General features: G+C 32.2%; 2 protein-coding genes across 2 annotated transcripts in view; both read left to right on the forward strand.

Annotated features, from left to right (window-relative positions):
• The first annotated feature begins 2,854 nt into the window (after positions 1 to 2,854).
• Positions 2,855 to 4,348, forward strand: LOC112515186 (protein FAR1-RELATED SEQUENCE 5-like). The gene is made up of 2 exons (XM_025121859.1): positions 2,855 to 3,788; positions 3,876 to 4,348. The coding sequence occupies exons 1-2, from the start codon at positions 2,855 to 2,857 to the stop codon at positions 4,346 to 4,348; spliced, it is 1,407 nt and encodes a 468-aa protein (XP_024977627.1).
• A 15-nt stretch (positions 4,349 to 4,363) lies between these two features.
• Positions 4,364 to 15,636, forward strand: part of LOC112515187 (probable terpene synthase 6) — a 24,351-nt gene continuing 13,078 nt past the window's right edge. Inside the window, exon 1 of the mRNA XM_025121860.1 lies at positions 4,364 to 4,689. Coding sequence (XP_024977628.1) covers positions 4,364 to 4,689 — 326 coding nt within the window. The remainder of the gene's footprint in view (positions 4,690 to 15,636) is intronic.

Here is a 15,636-nt window from a genome sequence, read left to right on the forward strand (position 1 = left end):
GAACTCAATGATTATCCTAATTATATTTTAGATTTTTTATATTTAAAATAAGATGTTTATCTTGTATTTGATTATTTTATCTGCAATTAGTTACACGAATTCAGATATGGAGCTTTAAAATGAGATGTTTATCCTGTATTTGATTGTGTTTAGCTGCAGTTAGTTATACGAATTCAGATATGGGATGAAATCGGATAGAGATGAAATCGTTTAGGGATGAACGGGTTGAAGAGTTTTTAAAAGTTTTTAAGAGTTTTAGTCAAATGCTTTATAAGATAGTATAGATAAGAAAAGAAGTTTTAAGAATTCTTGAAAACACAGTAATTTTCTACATGAGCAAATCAAGTATTGGAAACCCACAAGTTTATCCTACTTTAAAAATAATAATAAAAATATCCTTAATATAATTAATTTTTTTAGATAAAAATAATAATATAAAAAACAAAAATTTGTTCTCTTCAAACTGCATTGCACGGGTACGTTTTACAATTAAAAATGAGTATATACTCACACTAAAATATTTAATTTATTATAAAACATTCACCTCATGTTACTAAAATATCATAAAATTCAAGTTTACGGCTTATTATTTTATATATACAACTTTTAAAACTCCTTTATGGACTCCATGTAAATAACTGATTAATATTTACAAATACAATATAAAGGTTGAGACCTACTAATACACCAAAATACGATGTAATAGAGATAATCAAATCGAAAGCTTTCTCGTTCCCTCAAAACAACACAATACCACAAAATAAAATTGACCCAAACAAAAAACAAATGGACCATGAATTAGAATTAGAATTAGAATTGAGGGTTCGAGTTTTCGCTTAGAATCGAGATGTATCGGGCCGCGTTGTGCAAATATACTTCTAGTATTTTGTAACTAGAAGTGTATTTGCGCTATACAATACGATACATCGATCTTGATTCTGATGTTCAAAGCTCGAACCCTAGATCTAAATTCATGGTTCACTATATTCTCTCTCTCTCTCCCAATATTATTTTATAGTTTTGCATGGTTTTATGAGAACAAGAAAGTCTTCATTTGGTTATACGTTTTATGCAGTATTCTTCAATGTTAGCAAGACACAATATTTATCTTGTATTTGAACGTCTTTGTCGATTAGTTATCAGCTAATTTTTAGATCGAGTTTTCAGATGTAAACTTGAATTTTAAATGGATGAGGTAAATGTTTTATGATATTATATATATATATATATATATATATTAATAGTAAATGTTCCTTATTCACAAAAGGTGGGGTTTTCTATGGGTGCTATGGTTTACACCACACCCATCATTTTTTTTTTTCTATAAAACCTCGTGATTAAAGAAAGTATATATCATTTACTTTTTTTTATTTTCCTAGGTTTTGACTTTGAAGATGGACATATATTTACTTTTTTTATTTTTCTATAAAACTGCAAAAAATATATCTCATTTATTTATTTTTAATTCCCTACAATTTTGACTTTCAATATATTTAATCGGGTGCTATAGTAAATGAAGTGTCTTTTCTCAGAAATCTTGAATTTCTCACTTTCTTTCTTGAATTTTGCTTTAATATTAATATCTTATAACTGGTTTTTTTAATTAATTAATTTAATTGACTATATCTCCAATTCCTTTAAAATGAAACAAAATTTTCAAATCAAAAAAAAAAAAATTACATTTAATACCAACAACTTTTTTATTATGAAGATTTAAAATATTAATTATATTACTAAAATATCCAATTATATATTTCTCTCTCTTCTTTCCATTTATATATTGGTTCGTTAAAGATAAATATTTTGAGAAAATAAACTGGAGTTTTTAGAGAATTATCTAAATTTGAAGAAAAATAATAATGTTTAATTAAAATAAGAATTATTAACTACTATTAAATGTATAAAATATTTAATGGAATAAATCAAGAAAACTACCAAAACTAGTACTCACACACACACATATATATATATATATATATATTTTATATCATATGATAATACATTCTCCAAGTATATATGGTTTGCATCCCACCTACCCTATCATTTATTTATTTTTTAATTTTTCTATAAAATTACCTCGTAATTGTAATAACCATCCTCTTAAAACCTCTCTCAATAACTAATACTAATTAATGAAAGTTAACTCCTAACTAACTCCTAATTAATAAAAATTAACTCCTAACTAACTCCTAATTAATAAAAATTAAATCCTAACTAACTCTTAATTACTAAAAATTACCCTATAAATAACGATGAAGTTTCATTTTATTACTACGTCGTGCAAAAGACTTAAATTTTCAAAGATAACTCATTTTTTTTATTATTGCAGAAAATGTCATTTTTTTACGAAGATAACTCAAATCAAGGTGTTGATGATGTTCACAATTTTTATGAAATGGAAGAAGCTCAATTTTCCACATGGTTATCTTCATTCTATACAGACCAGGTACAATAAATATTAAATTGTCATTAATATTTATCACCTCACCATCAACAAAAATATATATCACCTCACTATCAACAAAAATAAATTTAATTGTAGGTTTTAGACAACTCCAATCTAGGTGTTGATGTTGCTCACTATGGAACGGAAGATGCTCAATTTTCGACATGGACATCACCATTTTATACCGATCAGGTACAATAAATCATAAATAATAAGTATTTATATTATTTTAGTGAAATTAATACTTGTCACCTCAGCATTAACAAAAAATAAATTTAATTGTAGGTTTTTATGTCTCGTGAAGATATGATGAATTGGGTGAAAAATACGGCATACTCTCTTGGTTATGTCATTGTCACAAAAAGATCAAAGTAATGCAAAAATGGTCTCACGAATAAATTGGTTCTTATGTGTGACCGTGGTGGTAAACCTAGCGGATCAGGATCAAATACAAATACTAGTTCCAAAAAGACAAATTGTCCATTTAAGTTGGTAGCAAAATATTCACTGGAACATCATTATTGGACGATAAGAGTGGTATGCGATCAACATAACCATCGCCCTACAGTGAATCTAGARGGTCATSMATACGCAAGAYGGTTATCTGATGATGAATTTCGTTTGGTAGAAGATTTGACGTCGAAGAGTGTGCCACCACGTGAAATTCTATCAACGTTAAAGGATCGAGATGAGACTAACTTGTCAACACTCCCGACGATATATGATGCACAAAAGAAAATTCGCAAGCACGAGAAATGCGGGAAAACACCAATGCAGGTTCTTATGTCACTTTTGGATATTCATCGTTATGTTTATCAGCCTTATACACACCCAGTTACAAACGAGTTGCAAGCTTTATTTTTTGTTTATCCTACATCTTATGAAATATGGCGTGCATTCCCACACGTGTTGATTATTGATGTCATGTACAAGACAAACACATATAATATACCTTTTGTTCAGATCGTTGGTGTAACATCAACCAGCAAAACCTTTTGCATAGCTTTTGTTTTTATAACTGAAGAAAATATGGACAATTATAAATGGGCGTTGGAGCAGCTAAAGGTGACGCTAAATGAGTGCATGCACCCACGTGTTATAGTAACGGATAGAGAATTGGCTCTCATGAAAGTGTGCGAAAAAGTTTTTCCGCACGCCAATCATTTACTTTGTAGATGGCACATCGGTCAAAATATTTTGAAGAATTGCAAACAAACTATTAGGTCGCAACATGATTGGAACCTTTTTCAATCGGCGTGGAAATTACTTATAGATTCTCCAACGTGGATGCCGTACATGAAAAACTATGAGAAACTTCGAACAGTGTTGTCAAAATACCCCCGTAAGTCTTTTACATTATTTATTTTTCTATATAATACTTAATTTTATATCAAGTATTTATATAATACTTAATTTTATATCATTTCAGGTGTTTTAATCTACATACATGATAACTGGTTGGACAAATATAAAAACCATTTTGTCTCTGCTTCGATTGACCAATGTTTGAACTTTGGAAATCGCACTACGAACAGAGTTGAGAGCCAACATGCTAAGTTCAAGAATTACATGTATCATCAAAGTTACACTCTGGATAAATTTGTTGTTTGTATTAATAAGATCGTAGAGTCACAAATCGTGGCAATCAAAGAAAGTTTTGGGAGAAGTGAAATTTCTTGTTATCACAAACACAATATACCATGCTTGAGTTTACTACGGGGTTTCGTCTCAAATGAAGCTCTTGATTTGATGGTGAAAGAGATTAGTCGGTCGAATGGTTTTCAACTAGATTCCTCAACTTGTGGTTGTCAACTACATAGCAGTTGTGGGTTACCGTGTGCTTGCGATCCGATCCCAGATCTAAATGAGGAGCAGGCGAGACATAGTTTGTTTGTGGATTAAAATGAAGAGCCGACTATGGAAGTCCCAAACTTAAACCAAGAACCTGTGACAAACCCTTTACTCGATCATATTCCAAATATTTTTCATCGCTATATCAGACGTTTAAATAATGTCAAAGGTGATGGAAACTGTGGATTTCGGTCAATTGCCGTCGGCCTTGGTCTCGATAAAAATATGTGGCCTGCAATTCGACAAGAGTTGTTACAAGAGTTAACGTATCATGAGCAAGATTACATGGATATATTGACTCCTATAGGCTTTAATTACATTTGGAAGACCGTGGATTTTTCGGGAACTGGTTTTGCCCCAATGGATAAATGGATGTCTATGCCATATACAGGGTTAGTCATCGCCTCATTTTATAGGAGACCGGTTGTATTCATTTCCATGATAGGTAGTTCTACGTGCTTTCCGCTTTGGTCTGGTCCACATGAGTCATAATCAACTGGCCCCATAGTTGTTGCACGTGTGCGGGGGAGTCATTTCATTAATCTATTGCTACAAGAAGGTTATCCAATACCGTCAACTCACCCACAATGGAGGAGGTATAGGATTGATAGGGCATCTGCATGGGAAGACATGTATTCAAGTCGACAAATGTAACATTTTCGTGATTGTAATCTTTACTCTCTATTTACGAAAGTTGTTATTATAGTTGTTATATGTTTTTACTTTTTTGTTTAATTTTAAGTTATCACCAAGAATCCAATGATACATATTAGGTAGCAAAATTGAAGTTTTGAAAGTATTTTATCCAAAATAAAAATCAAATTAAAGTATGTTACTTTTTCATGCAATTTGTCATTTGATTAATTAAGTATGTGAACATACTTTTAATAAATAAATCTTTAAAAATTGGTTATTTACATCGTTTTAACCCAGAGAAGCTTAGATTAAAAAAATAGTTTAAAATAAAAAATTAATGGTTTTATAATTTAAAAAATAATTTATAAGCTAAACCCTACCTAAAGTAAACAACAGTTTAAAAAATTGAAAATAAATAAAGGCTATTAGTGAACAATGATTACAAGTAAATAAATAAAGGCTATTATTGATCAATGATTATAAGTAAAAAAAGAAAAGAAAAAAGAAAGGGGGTATAATAGGGGTAATATGGTGGGGTGTAAATCCTAAATAGGTGGGGTGTAAACCCACCCATCCGTTTTCTATTTGAAATGAGTTGGAAAAAATGAAAACGGAGCAATACATCATTTGACTCTAACACCCACGAAGCATGGGGAAAATCGTACACTTCACCACATGGAACAAAACAAGAGGACAAACACGGCACACCCTATCAAATCAGTCTTCCTCACTGTAATCAGGTGCGTCTCCAACCTGAAATAATCCTACAGATGAAATCTGGAGCCGTTGTTTATGAAAGAGACTAATTTAATGGGTTGTTTCAAATGTTAATTAAGATTATTGTGTTAAGTTTGTTAATCAATTTTGGCCATTAATTTTTATAATAAATGGTTGTGATTAATCATGATAAAAAATTAATTTTTTAAATTTACAATTTCAAAAAACATATGTAAACAAAGGGAAAAAGAGTATTTAAGTAATTTTTTTTATGTAACTCCCATATCATTAATTAGGAGTTGCAAAATTAAAAAATCATATTATTTTTATTAATGTAAGAACCATATGAACACACACATACACACACACACACACAAATATATATATATATATATATATATAAATATATGAACCATTGTGTCAAATACGAAAAAAATTTGACATATATATGAACTTGAACTGCATAACATTTATGAACACAATATAAACATAATAATAACAGATGCTACACGAAATGAAAAATATGAAAAAACAAATATGAACACAATATGAATAGCTTGTGAACAATAGTTCCTTCATTATGAACACATTTAGGAGCAAGCCAATGTTGAGATATGCAGCTACTGTACACATGAACACAATATGAACACTTTTTAAGAATAGTTCCTTCACTATGAACACATTAAGGAGCGAGCCAATGTTGAAATATACAACTAGTGTACACATGAACATAATATGAACAGTTTGTGAATAATAGCTCCTTCATTATGAACACATTCAGGAGCGAGCCGATGTTGAGATATACAACTAGTGTACCTATGAACACAATATGAATACTTGTGAACAATAGTTCATTAATTATGAACAATGGGTTTATCCATAATAACTTGAACGATATCGAAAACTTTACAACCGGGTCTCTTCTACCAATCACAAATTCAAAAACATTATAAATAGAAAAATCAATATTATAAAAAAAACAAGATCAATAATAAATTAACAAAAAATATAAATTATATTAGATGTCTTGATTCATGTCCCTACTAAAACATATATGAACACACTTGAATATATATGAACACTAGTTGCAGTCTATGACAGGTCAAGCATCACAAGCAACTGATGGAGCCGAATGGTTATCAAAATTGGATTGCATAACAAATTAAGTTGACGATGAACTAATTCAATTTAAACATATGAATTGGGCTCGTAGTAATAATAAAAGTAAAAACTATCAACACAATATGAACTATAAAAAACACAAAAAAATGTCACAATCAACATAATTTTGATTAAAAATTCATATGAACACACACAGTTCATTAGATGCCTTAATTCATGTCCCTACTAGAATATATATGAACACTAGTTGCAGTGTATGGCAGGTCAAGTATCACAAGCAGTTGATGGAGCCGAATGGTTATCAGAATTGGATTACATAACAAATTAAGTTGACGATTAACTCATTCCATTTGAACATATGAATTGGGCTCGCAGTAATAATTAAAGAAAAAGCTATCAACACAATATGAACTATAAAAAACACAAAAACGTCATAATCAACATAGTTTCGATTAAAACGAATACAATAACATATTAATCCATTACCAATACAAATGCTTTGATTATTGTCTTCACTTCCGAAACTCAATGTCCGATTGTTATCGTAAACCATTGTAACCTTCCCAATGTTGTCGAGTTGTTTTCCAATGGGTTTATCCATATTAGCTTGAACGATATCGAAAACTTTACTATCGGGTTTCTTATAACAATCACAAATTCAAGAACATTATGGATAGATAAATCAATATTATAGAAAAACAAGATCAATAGTAAATCAACAACAATTATGGGATTTTTTAATTATGTAACTCTCAATTAATGATATGGGAGTTACATACAAACTAAAATTACATATTTACTCTTGTCATTAAATTATGAGATGGATATAAACCTAGATAAAAGATGGATTTTTATTGGTTGAGCTTGGTTAACAAAGTTAACACAATAATCTTGGTTAACAGTTGAACCAAGCTCTCTCTCTCTCTCTCTCTCTCTATATATATATATATATATATATATATATATATACAAATAGAGGGAGAGGGAGGTTCAAGAAAGAAAAATTAACAAATAAGAGAACATGAAAATGGTCAAATCACATGCAAAAATCAAATGTGATTTTACACTAACAGGTAATGCAAGGATGAAGGGCAATGCAAGGGTGTACGGGAGATGTGGCTCACAACCTTAGATCGCGGCCAAAGTGCCGTGAATCACCTACAATTTTACACATGATTTTAATGTAAAATCAAATGTGATTCGAGCGATTTTTTATTCTTCTATTCGGTTATTTTTCTCATATGATCTCTCTCCCCCTCTCTATATATTGTTTTACTCTTGTTTGGTGTGGCATAGAGTGACAAACTATTGTTTTTCAGTTTGTGTGACTTACTAAGTAGGTTGGTTTTCAGTTTCAAATGTTTTAGATATTCCAAGATCATCAATATTTGTGATTGAAGTATTCTTATACTCAAATATGTCAAGAATGTGTTATAATGCCATATAGGTTAGGAAGAGTGTTGAAATTTATTCCCATTGGAACTTATTTGGGTATAATCCATCTCTCCCGATTGTTCCCTCCATAGCATGCTTTCAAATGAATAAACATTAATTACAACATGGTTTGGATTAATGCCAACAAATTCCTCGACTTCAGATTTCACCAAGTAGCACAGATAGTCGTTACAGTTAATTTGCCTTGATATTAATTACATATTTACTCTTGTCATTAAATTTATTAAAACATCCAAAACAAACAAAGATTATGTAAGAGGCAAAAAAGAATCCACACTAAAAAAACAACCCAAACAAAAAGGACACAACAAGAAAATGCAGCGAGTCTAACGAACTAGAGCTCAACTAAGAACAATGTCAAAAGAAACCATCACCAAAAAATAAAAACAAAGCGCTCTAGAACGAAGTCTAGTTAAGACCCGAACAAGAAAGGAGAGCAGGAGTTAACCATCAAAACCTTGGTCCCCGTACCAATCTGACCAAGAGAGTCCAAAATCTTATGCACGCTTGGAAATCCAATTGAACGAGAGAAGTTGTAGTTGAAAAAGTGATTGATTTATAGATTGTCGACCACTTTAAAAGTCCGAGTGTTCCATTGAACCAAAATCGAGTAAAGAGTACACCAAATCACCGCTTGCCAAATATATCTTAATTGGATTTCGAATGATGATAGACTCCATACATGCAATAAGATCATCTAGACAGATAGACGACGAGATGCTCGAACCCCACCATTTGGAGACTTTCTCCCATAACTGAAAGCTCTTTGGACATATGACGAAAAAATGCTCGAGAGATTCTATCTCTTCCTCACAACATGGACAAAGAATGAAATCCGAAATCAATGCCTTTTTCGTGAAGAATCGCTCGGACCATGAGTTGCTCCATTTAAGATGCCAAATGATTATGAATCAAAATTGCACTCTTCGAGATCTGAAAAAAGGATTATGAATTAATTGAGCACCATTGGGTGTAAATTGCACTCTCCGAGATCTGAAAAAATGATTATGAATCAAAATCATCAAGCATTTGACCGAATTGCCACCATCCACACTCAACTACCAAAACTGCTCGTCCTACTCAAGAACCCGCATCGGGGCATTACAAAGCATGGAATTCAACTCTCGCACCTCACCGCCCATCTTCCCTCTTGGTCCTGTGTGGTGGTGGGAAGAAGGAAAGGGTGGAGGTGAAAACTGAGGGTGAGAAGAAAGGCAAAAAATGATATGGTAGGTGTGTACCGGAGCTCTCTCATCGGAGTAGAGCTACGGTGGGGGGCGGGGTTTATCAAAAGAGGTGGCGGTGGAGAAGAAGGTCCCTACGCCTCTAAATACATAAAGTAAATATGTATCCACCACTAAAATGGGGTTTTATGACAGCCAAATCTGTTGGAAAACCAAATATCCGGTGGATTGGCCGACCAGAAAAACCCCCGATCCTAAAAGCAATTTTCGATGGATTTTCTGACGGATTTGTGTTTTCCAGCTAATAACGCCGCCAGAAATCCTTCGCATTTGTTTTTGATATTTTCTAATTTTTTCCGAGCTAACTAACAGCTTTAGAAAATGTGATTAGTTTTACTTGGAAATTTGTCGGTAATTTTATTTAAATTTATTTTCTACTTTTATTCAAATTAAGAGCCGTTTTTATTATTCCTTAAAAATTAAAATAACTAATGACGAAATTTATGTCGAAAATCCGTCGGAAAAATCCGCCAGAAAATTTATTTTCAATAAAATATTTTTAAAAAAAATAAAATTTATCGACGGATTCTCCGATAGAAATTCGCCGAAAGTTTAGTTGTTCCAAGAAAATAAAGCAAAAAAACTGCTAATTTAAAATCCTGAAATATAAAAATCCTATAAATTAAAATAAAATTGTTAAAACACATAAATAGTTAAATACCTAATATGATTATTCGAACGAAATTATATACAAATACAAATTCTTCAATAAATTAGAGTACGATTATTGGGTGACAATATTTCATAAATACAATACAATAAGTATATCAAATCTATTGCAGCGAGATCAACGAAAACTGTTGAGATTGTGTTAACCATATTCATCACGTCTACAAACTCTTTCTTCCGGATCTCATCTTCCCTCCTCCGGGTTTCCTCTCGGCGGAGAATTTATTGAACTTAGGACTGTAAATCATTAATTAACTAGAAATACATTAAAATCTTAGCATCTTTAATAAGAAGCATAAATGAAATAGACAAACATCAAAGGAAAAAGAGGTATACACCTGACTATCTACAGAAGATGATCCACTCGGGTTCGCCTATGAGGATGTCCCGGTCAAGACCAGATTGGGATCTTAGTTGTACCCGAACCCAAATAAACAACCTTTGTTGGGTCCCCCAACCGCCTCTTCCACAAGTAGGTATCAACTAGGGGATAGGCCGAGAGATCCTCGCCGTACTTTCGGGTGAGATTGGTTAAATTGAATAGGTACTTGTGGTTTATACAAGTCAATTTCCATAGCATAACGGCTGTAAATGAGACTTTTCCAACTAAAAAATCATAACATTTGCCCAACAAATTGCAACACATGCTAGATAGAAATATATAAATATATACATACTAACGTTTTAACTAAAACAATATTAATCTCTCTCCAATAAACGGTAACCCAAAGTAGATTATATATATATATATATATATATATACACACACACACACACTAACATTTCAACTTAAATAATCCTAACATTTCCCCAACATATGACAACCCAAAATAAAGTTTAAAGTTATATATATATATATATGTGTGTGTGTGTGTGTGTGTTCTAAACTTGGCGCAACCCTGCTACACCTCGAAGTCACGTACTCCCATCGTGACCCGCTACCTGAAGATGACTTTGTACATGGCCTCTTCTTCTGGGTATGATCGAAGAGTTCCACAGCAGACGGTGTCACACCATTTTTGCTTTCGTCTATAGTTGTTAGTTTATATATATATATATCATATCTGATCATTTATATATCTATCCTCTATCAGTATTCGTAGACAAAGCTACAACTTGACGAAAATATGTGTGATCAAATAGAATTTAAAGATATAAACATGCTTTGAATTACATATACATAATAAGGTTATGGTGATGGTGGTGGTATTTATTGTCCATCTTGCTTTTGACATGATCAATTCCTATTGAAATTGCAAAACCCACCATTGCATTGAATACCCTCATACTATATGTTTTTCTAAAAGTAAATTTGTGTGATAGTGATCCAACTTAGTGTGGTGTTTTAATAAAACATATAATATATTGTTCATAATAAAGGGTTACTTACTTTTTTATGAAGTTAATTATAATGGTAAGTATTAAGATTATCATAAAGCTATAAAAAATGTAAGTGGTTTTAAAACATGATATTTTTCTTGCAGTAGTTTCGAATTTTTGAAATAAACAAAGGAAATGGTGGTATTATGAAGCAAAATAAAATTAATTGTTTGTCCTACAACCTGTTGATATTGTTTTCATATATCTTGTTCCGATTTGCAATCCATTTACAACACGAAATATACATGAATTAAAATTATGAATACAAGTTTTAACGTTTATCCAACAATTGGCAACTCATTTCTAACACGTAATACACAACAATTAGATTTGAAAATACAAGCCCTAACGTTTGCCCAACAATTGGTTACTCATTTCTAACATGAAATATATAACAATTAGATTTGAAAATACAAGCCCTAACACAAGCAACTTTGCGAGTTTAGCAAGTGTGTGTGCAATGGATGCTTTAGAAAGTTCAAATCCTTACTGAACTCTTAAACGAACATATATACAAAACTTGCATACATGTATACAACTTTACCCAAAAATTCGTCAATATGTATACAAAACTTGCATACATTTATATAACTTTACCCAACAATTTACCAAAAAATTTGTGAACATGTATATAAAACTTGCATACATTTACATAACTTTACCTAAGAGTTTACCCAAGAACAATAATTTAAACAAATAAATGTTACACACATACATATAAAAAACTTACATACAAATACCTATAAAAAACTTACATACACATACACATAAATATATGAATTTATAAACACATACCAAAAATTGAAACACATGTATTTACATACATTTAAAAGAGGGAAAAGGGTGAAAAAAGGTATACCATAAAAAATGGAGAAAATTCGATGGATGAAAGAGCTTGCCAGAGGAGGGGAGGTCGCCGGTGGGTTTGGACGGTGGGAGGAGGTCGCTGGTCAAAAATCACGAAAATAGCAACAGGGAGGAGGTCGCTGACTGTTTCTGTTTTTGAGGAGGCGTACATTAAGTCGGTTGTTTTGGTAGGGTAAAATAGAACACTTTTTCCGACGGATTTCTGGCAGATCCGTCCATCGGAAAATTTAAATTTTTTTTAGTTTCTTATCTCGTCGATGAATTATAATTATTCAAAAATTTGAAATGGTGATGGATTTCTGGCGAATCTGTCTGCCATAATTTTTTTAATTCTTTTTCTAATTTTTCATCCCGCCGGATGAATAATATTTTATTCGAAAATAATTCAAATTATGATGGATATATTCGTCGAAAAGTTTAAAGAATTAAAATTTTAATTTACAGTTTCTTTTGAGAGCAATATAATTCTTACGTAAAGGCCATCCTATCCAACTTTCGGGCACTAAGATACGTTTCAAACGTGGAAGTTCAGTTTATCTCTCTTAACTTGGATGCCGTAAGGCAGACCTTGAAAAGTTTATATTTTAATAAAATATAAAAAATCAATGATATGTATAACCAAGTTGTCATTTTTAACCAAGAAATTAATATTAGAACATCTCTAATAGATTCATCAAAATAAAGAAAATAGAGATTTTTTTTAACATCTCTGATAGATCCAAGATGGGACTCTTCCCTAGATATGAGAGAAAAAACAGTTTTAACAGAGGGAAGAGGGTCCCTTGAAAGAATGTTACTCCTAATTGGTTGATAAACATTATCAAGACCCATTAAAAACCACATGAGTTTTATTAATTGAGAGTGCTTAAAAAATCGTGAGAGGAATTACACGTGCAAGTGGGAAGAGTAATAAGAGCATCAAATTATTTTCATAAGGAATTGAGCTTGTGATAGTAATCAGAAACAAAAGATCCATTTTGATTCAAAATTTGAGTTTTTGGTAAAGATTAAAAGTGATATATCTATCAACCTTATCATAGGTTTCATTCAGTTCCTCCCAAACCTTGGAGGAATCTTTTGAGAAAACTTGTCCCAAGAATAGATCCTCAGCGAAAGAACTTAGAATCCAACTTGGGACAACATAGTTACATCTGTCCCGTTGTTTTAGAATAACAAGATCATTGTGTGGTCTAATATATGATCCATCAATAAACCCAAGTTTGTTCTTGGTTTCAAGAGCCAAGGTTGTAGCACAAGCCCATATTCTATAATTCTCAGTTCCATTTAATTTTAGATTTAAAATGGGGGTTCCACTAGTGTCACTGGAATGCAAATACAAGGGATCCCGAAAGTCTAGTTTTGCAATTTGGGATATTCCTCGAGTCTCAATGACATCACTCGAGCCAGCCATAATGAAAGAGAATAAACAACAAAACAAGAGGTGAACAGGATAGCAAACAGTTGGATTCCTAAAACAGTCAAGGTGCTAGGTTAAGCCTACTATCCAGCCACACAAAAAGAAACACAAGAACAAAAAGAAACAAACAAGAAGCAGATAGGATAGCAAAGAACAAGATTCCTAAAACACTTAGAAGTGCTAGGTCAAGTCAAGTATCCACCTACACACAAACAACCTACAATCATAAAATAGAAACCTGCATATAGGCCAAGGGCAATGACTCAGTGACCTTGTTGCCTACAAAGAAGGGAAAGAAGACTTACAGAGATTGTGATAACTAGAAAGTAGAGGAGAGAACACCAAAAGGTGACCCCAGTACCATAACAAAAAGTTTAAACAAAGGTTAGCAAACAACAACCAGACAAACGGAATAACCCAAACAACAAAGTATTCAATCCTCACAAGAGAGCGAAGATTTAACACTGACCAAAAAGGAAAGAATAGAGATCTCACTCCAAGGGAAGAGAAAGGGCCGGATATAAGTTCTTGGAAAAAACAAGAACAAAAATCTTTCATAACAAGATACAAACTGTACCAGCAGAATACATGCAAGCCGAAAAAAGCAACACAAGACTCACATGATCACTTACCTGAACACAACAAGGGTTTGTTCATCGAAAAGAAGAACAACCAAGGGAGACAGATCTGAACAAAGAACAAAAGAATAGGTAACTTGCAGAGGAAAAAAATCAGAGACAGAAAACCCCGATTTGCACAAACGGATCTGGAGAAACAATCATGGAGAGAATAATTTGTTGTCCGTTTGAACGACGAAGAAGATGAAAAGCCACCAGGAGAACCACGTTCTAGGTTATAAGAACATCGAGAGCTCTAATACCGTGTACAAACTCACAAATCTAAAGGTACAATAACATGAACAAGGGAGAAACCCTAAAATCTCTCAAAGAATAGGAAGACCTTTCAAAATCTCTCTAAGACATCGAAGACTCAAAAACTGACGATCTGAGCTCCTAATTGGTTCAAGCTTATAGAAAGAGAGAGAGAGAGAGAGAGAGAGATAGCCTGGTTCAAATGTTAACCAAGTTTATTGTGTTAACTTTGTTAACCATTTTCAACCATTGACAATCCATCTTATATATAGGTTCCTATCCATCTTAGAATTTAATGACAAGGGTACATATGTAATTTTATTTTTTATGTAACTCCCATATAATTAATTGAGAGTTACAAAATCATAAAATCCCATGATTTTTGTTAACTCATTATTGAATATCCAATTACGTAAACATGTGAACATCAAAATGTGTATCAATGTATACGTTCATGTTGTGATCATATATGTTCTAGACCTCTCTCGATAAGACCATATGTGTTCGTACCTATTCAAATGGGTCGTTCATCATCTTTCATATGGTTATATAATTGACACATGTTTCACATGTGTTCATAACTAATTGAAAGATTTCATATATGTCGATTTGTGTTCACAATGAAAGAACTACTATTCACACGCTGTTCATATTGTATGCATATGTAGACTAACTGCATTTCTCAATAGTGGTTGGTTTCTGAATGTGTTGATAATAATGGAATTATTGTTTACGAACAGTTCATTTTGTGTTCATAACTGTTTTTTTATTTCTTACCTTTCGTGTAGTAGTTATTCTTATTGTGTTTGTTGGGTCAGCAGACTCGGTGTTCCCTCGGCAGGTCAAATCCTCGTCCTTAAACCCACCGCTCCTGTAGCAATGCAGGAGCATCCCACATCGGTGAGGCTAGGGAGTCTTCTCTTCCTTATAAGAAAGTGGGAGTCTTCTCCTACCAGTGAC

The sequence above is a fragment of the Cynara cardunculus genome (genome assembly GCF_001531365.2).
Source record: "Cynara cardunculus var. scolymus isolate 2C chromosome LG 7, CcrdV1, whole genome shotgun sequence".
Taxonomy (NCBI): Eukaryota; Viridiplantae; Streptophyta; class Magnoliopsida; order Asterales; family Asteraceae; genus Cynara; species Cynara cardunculus.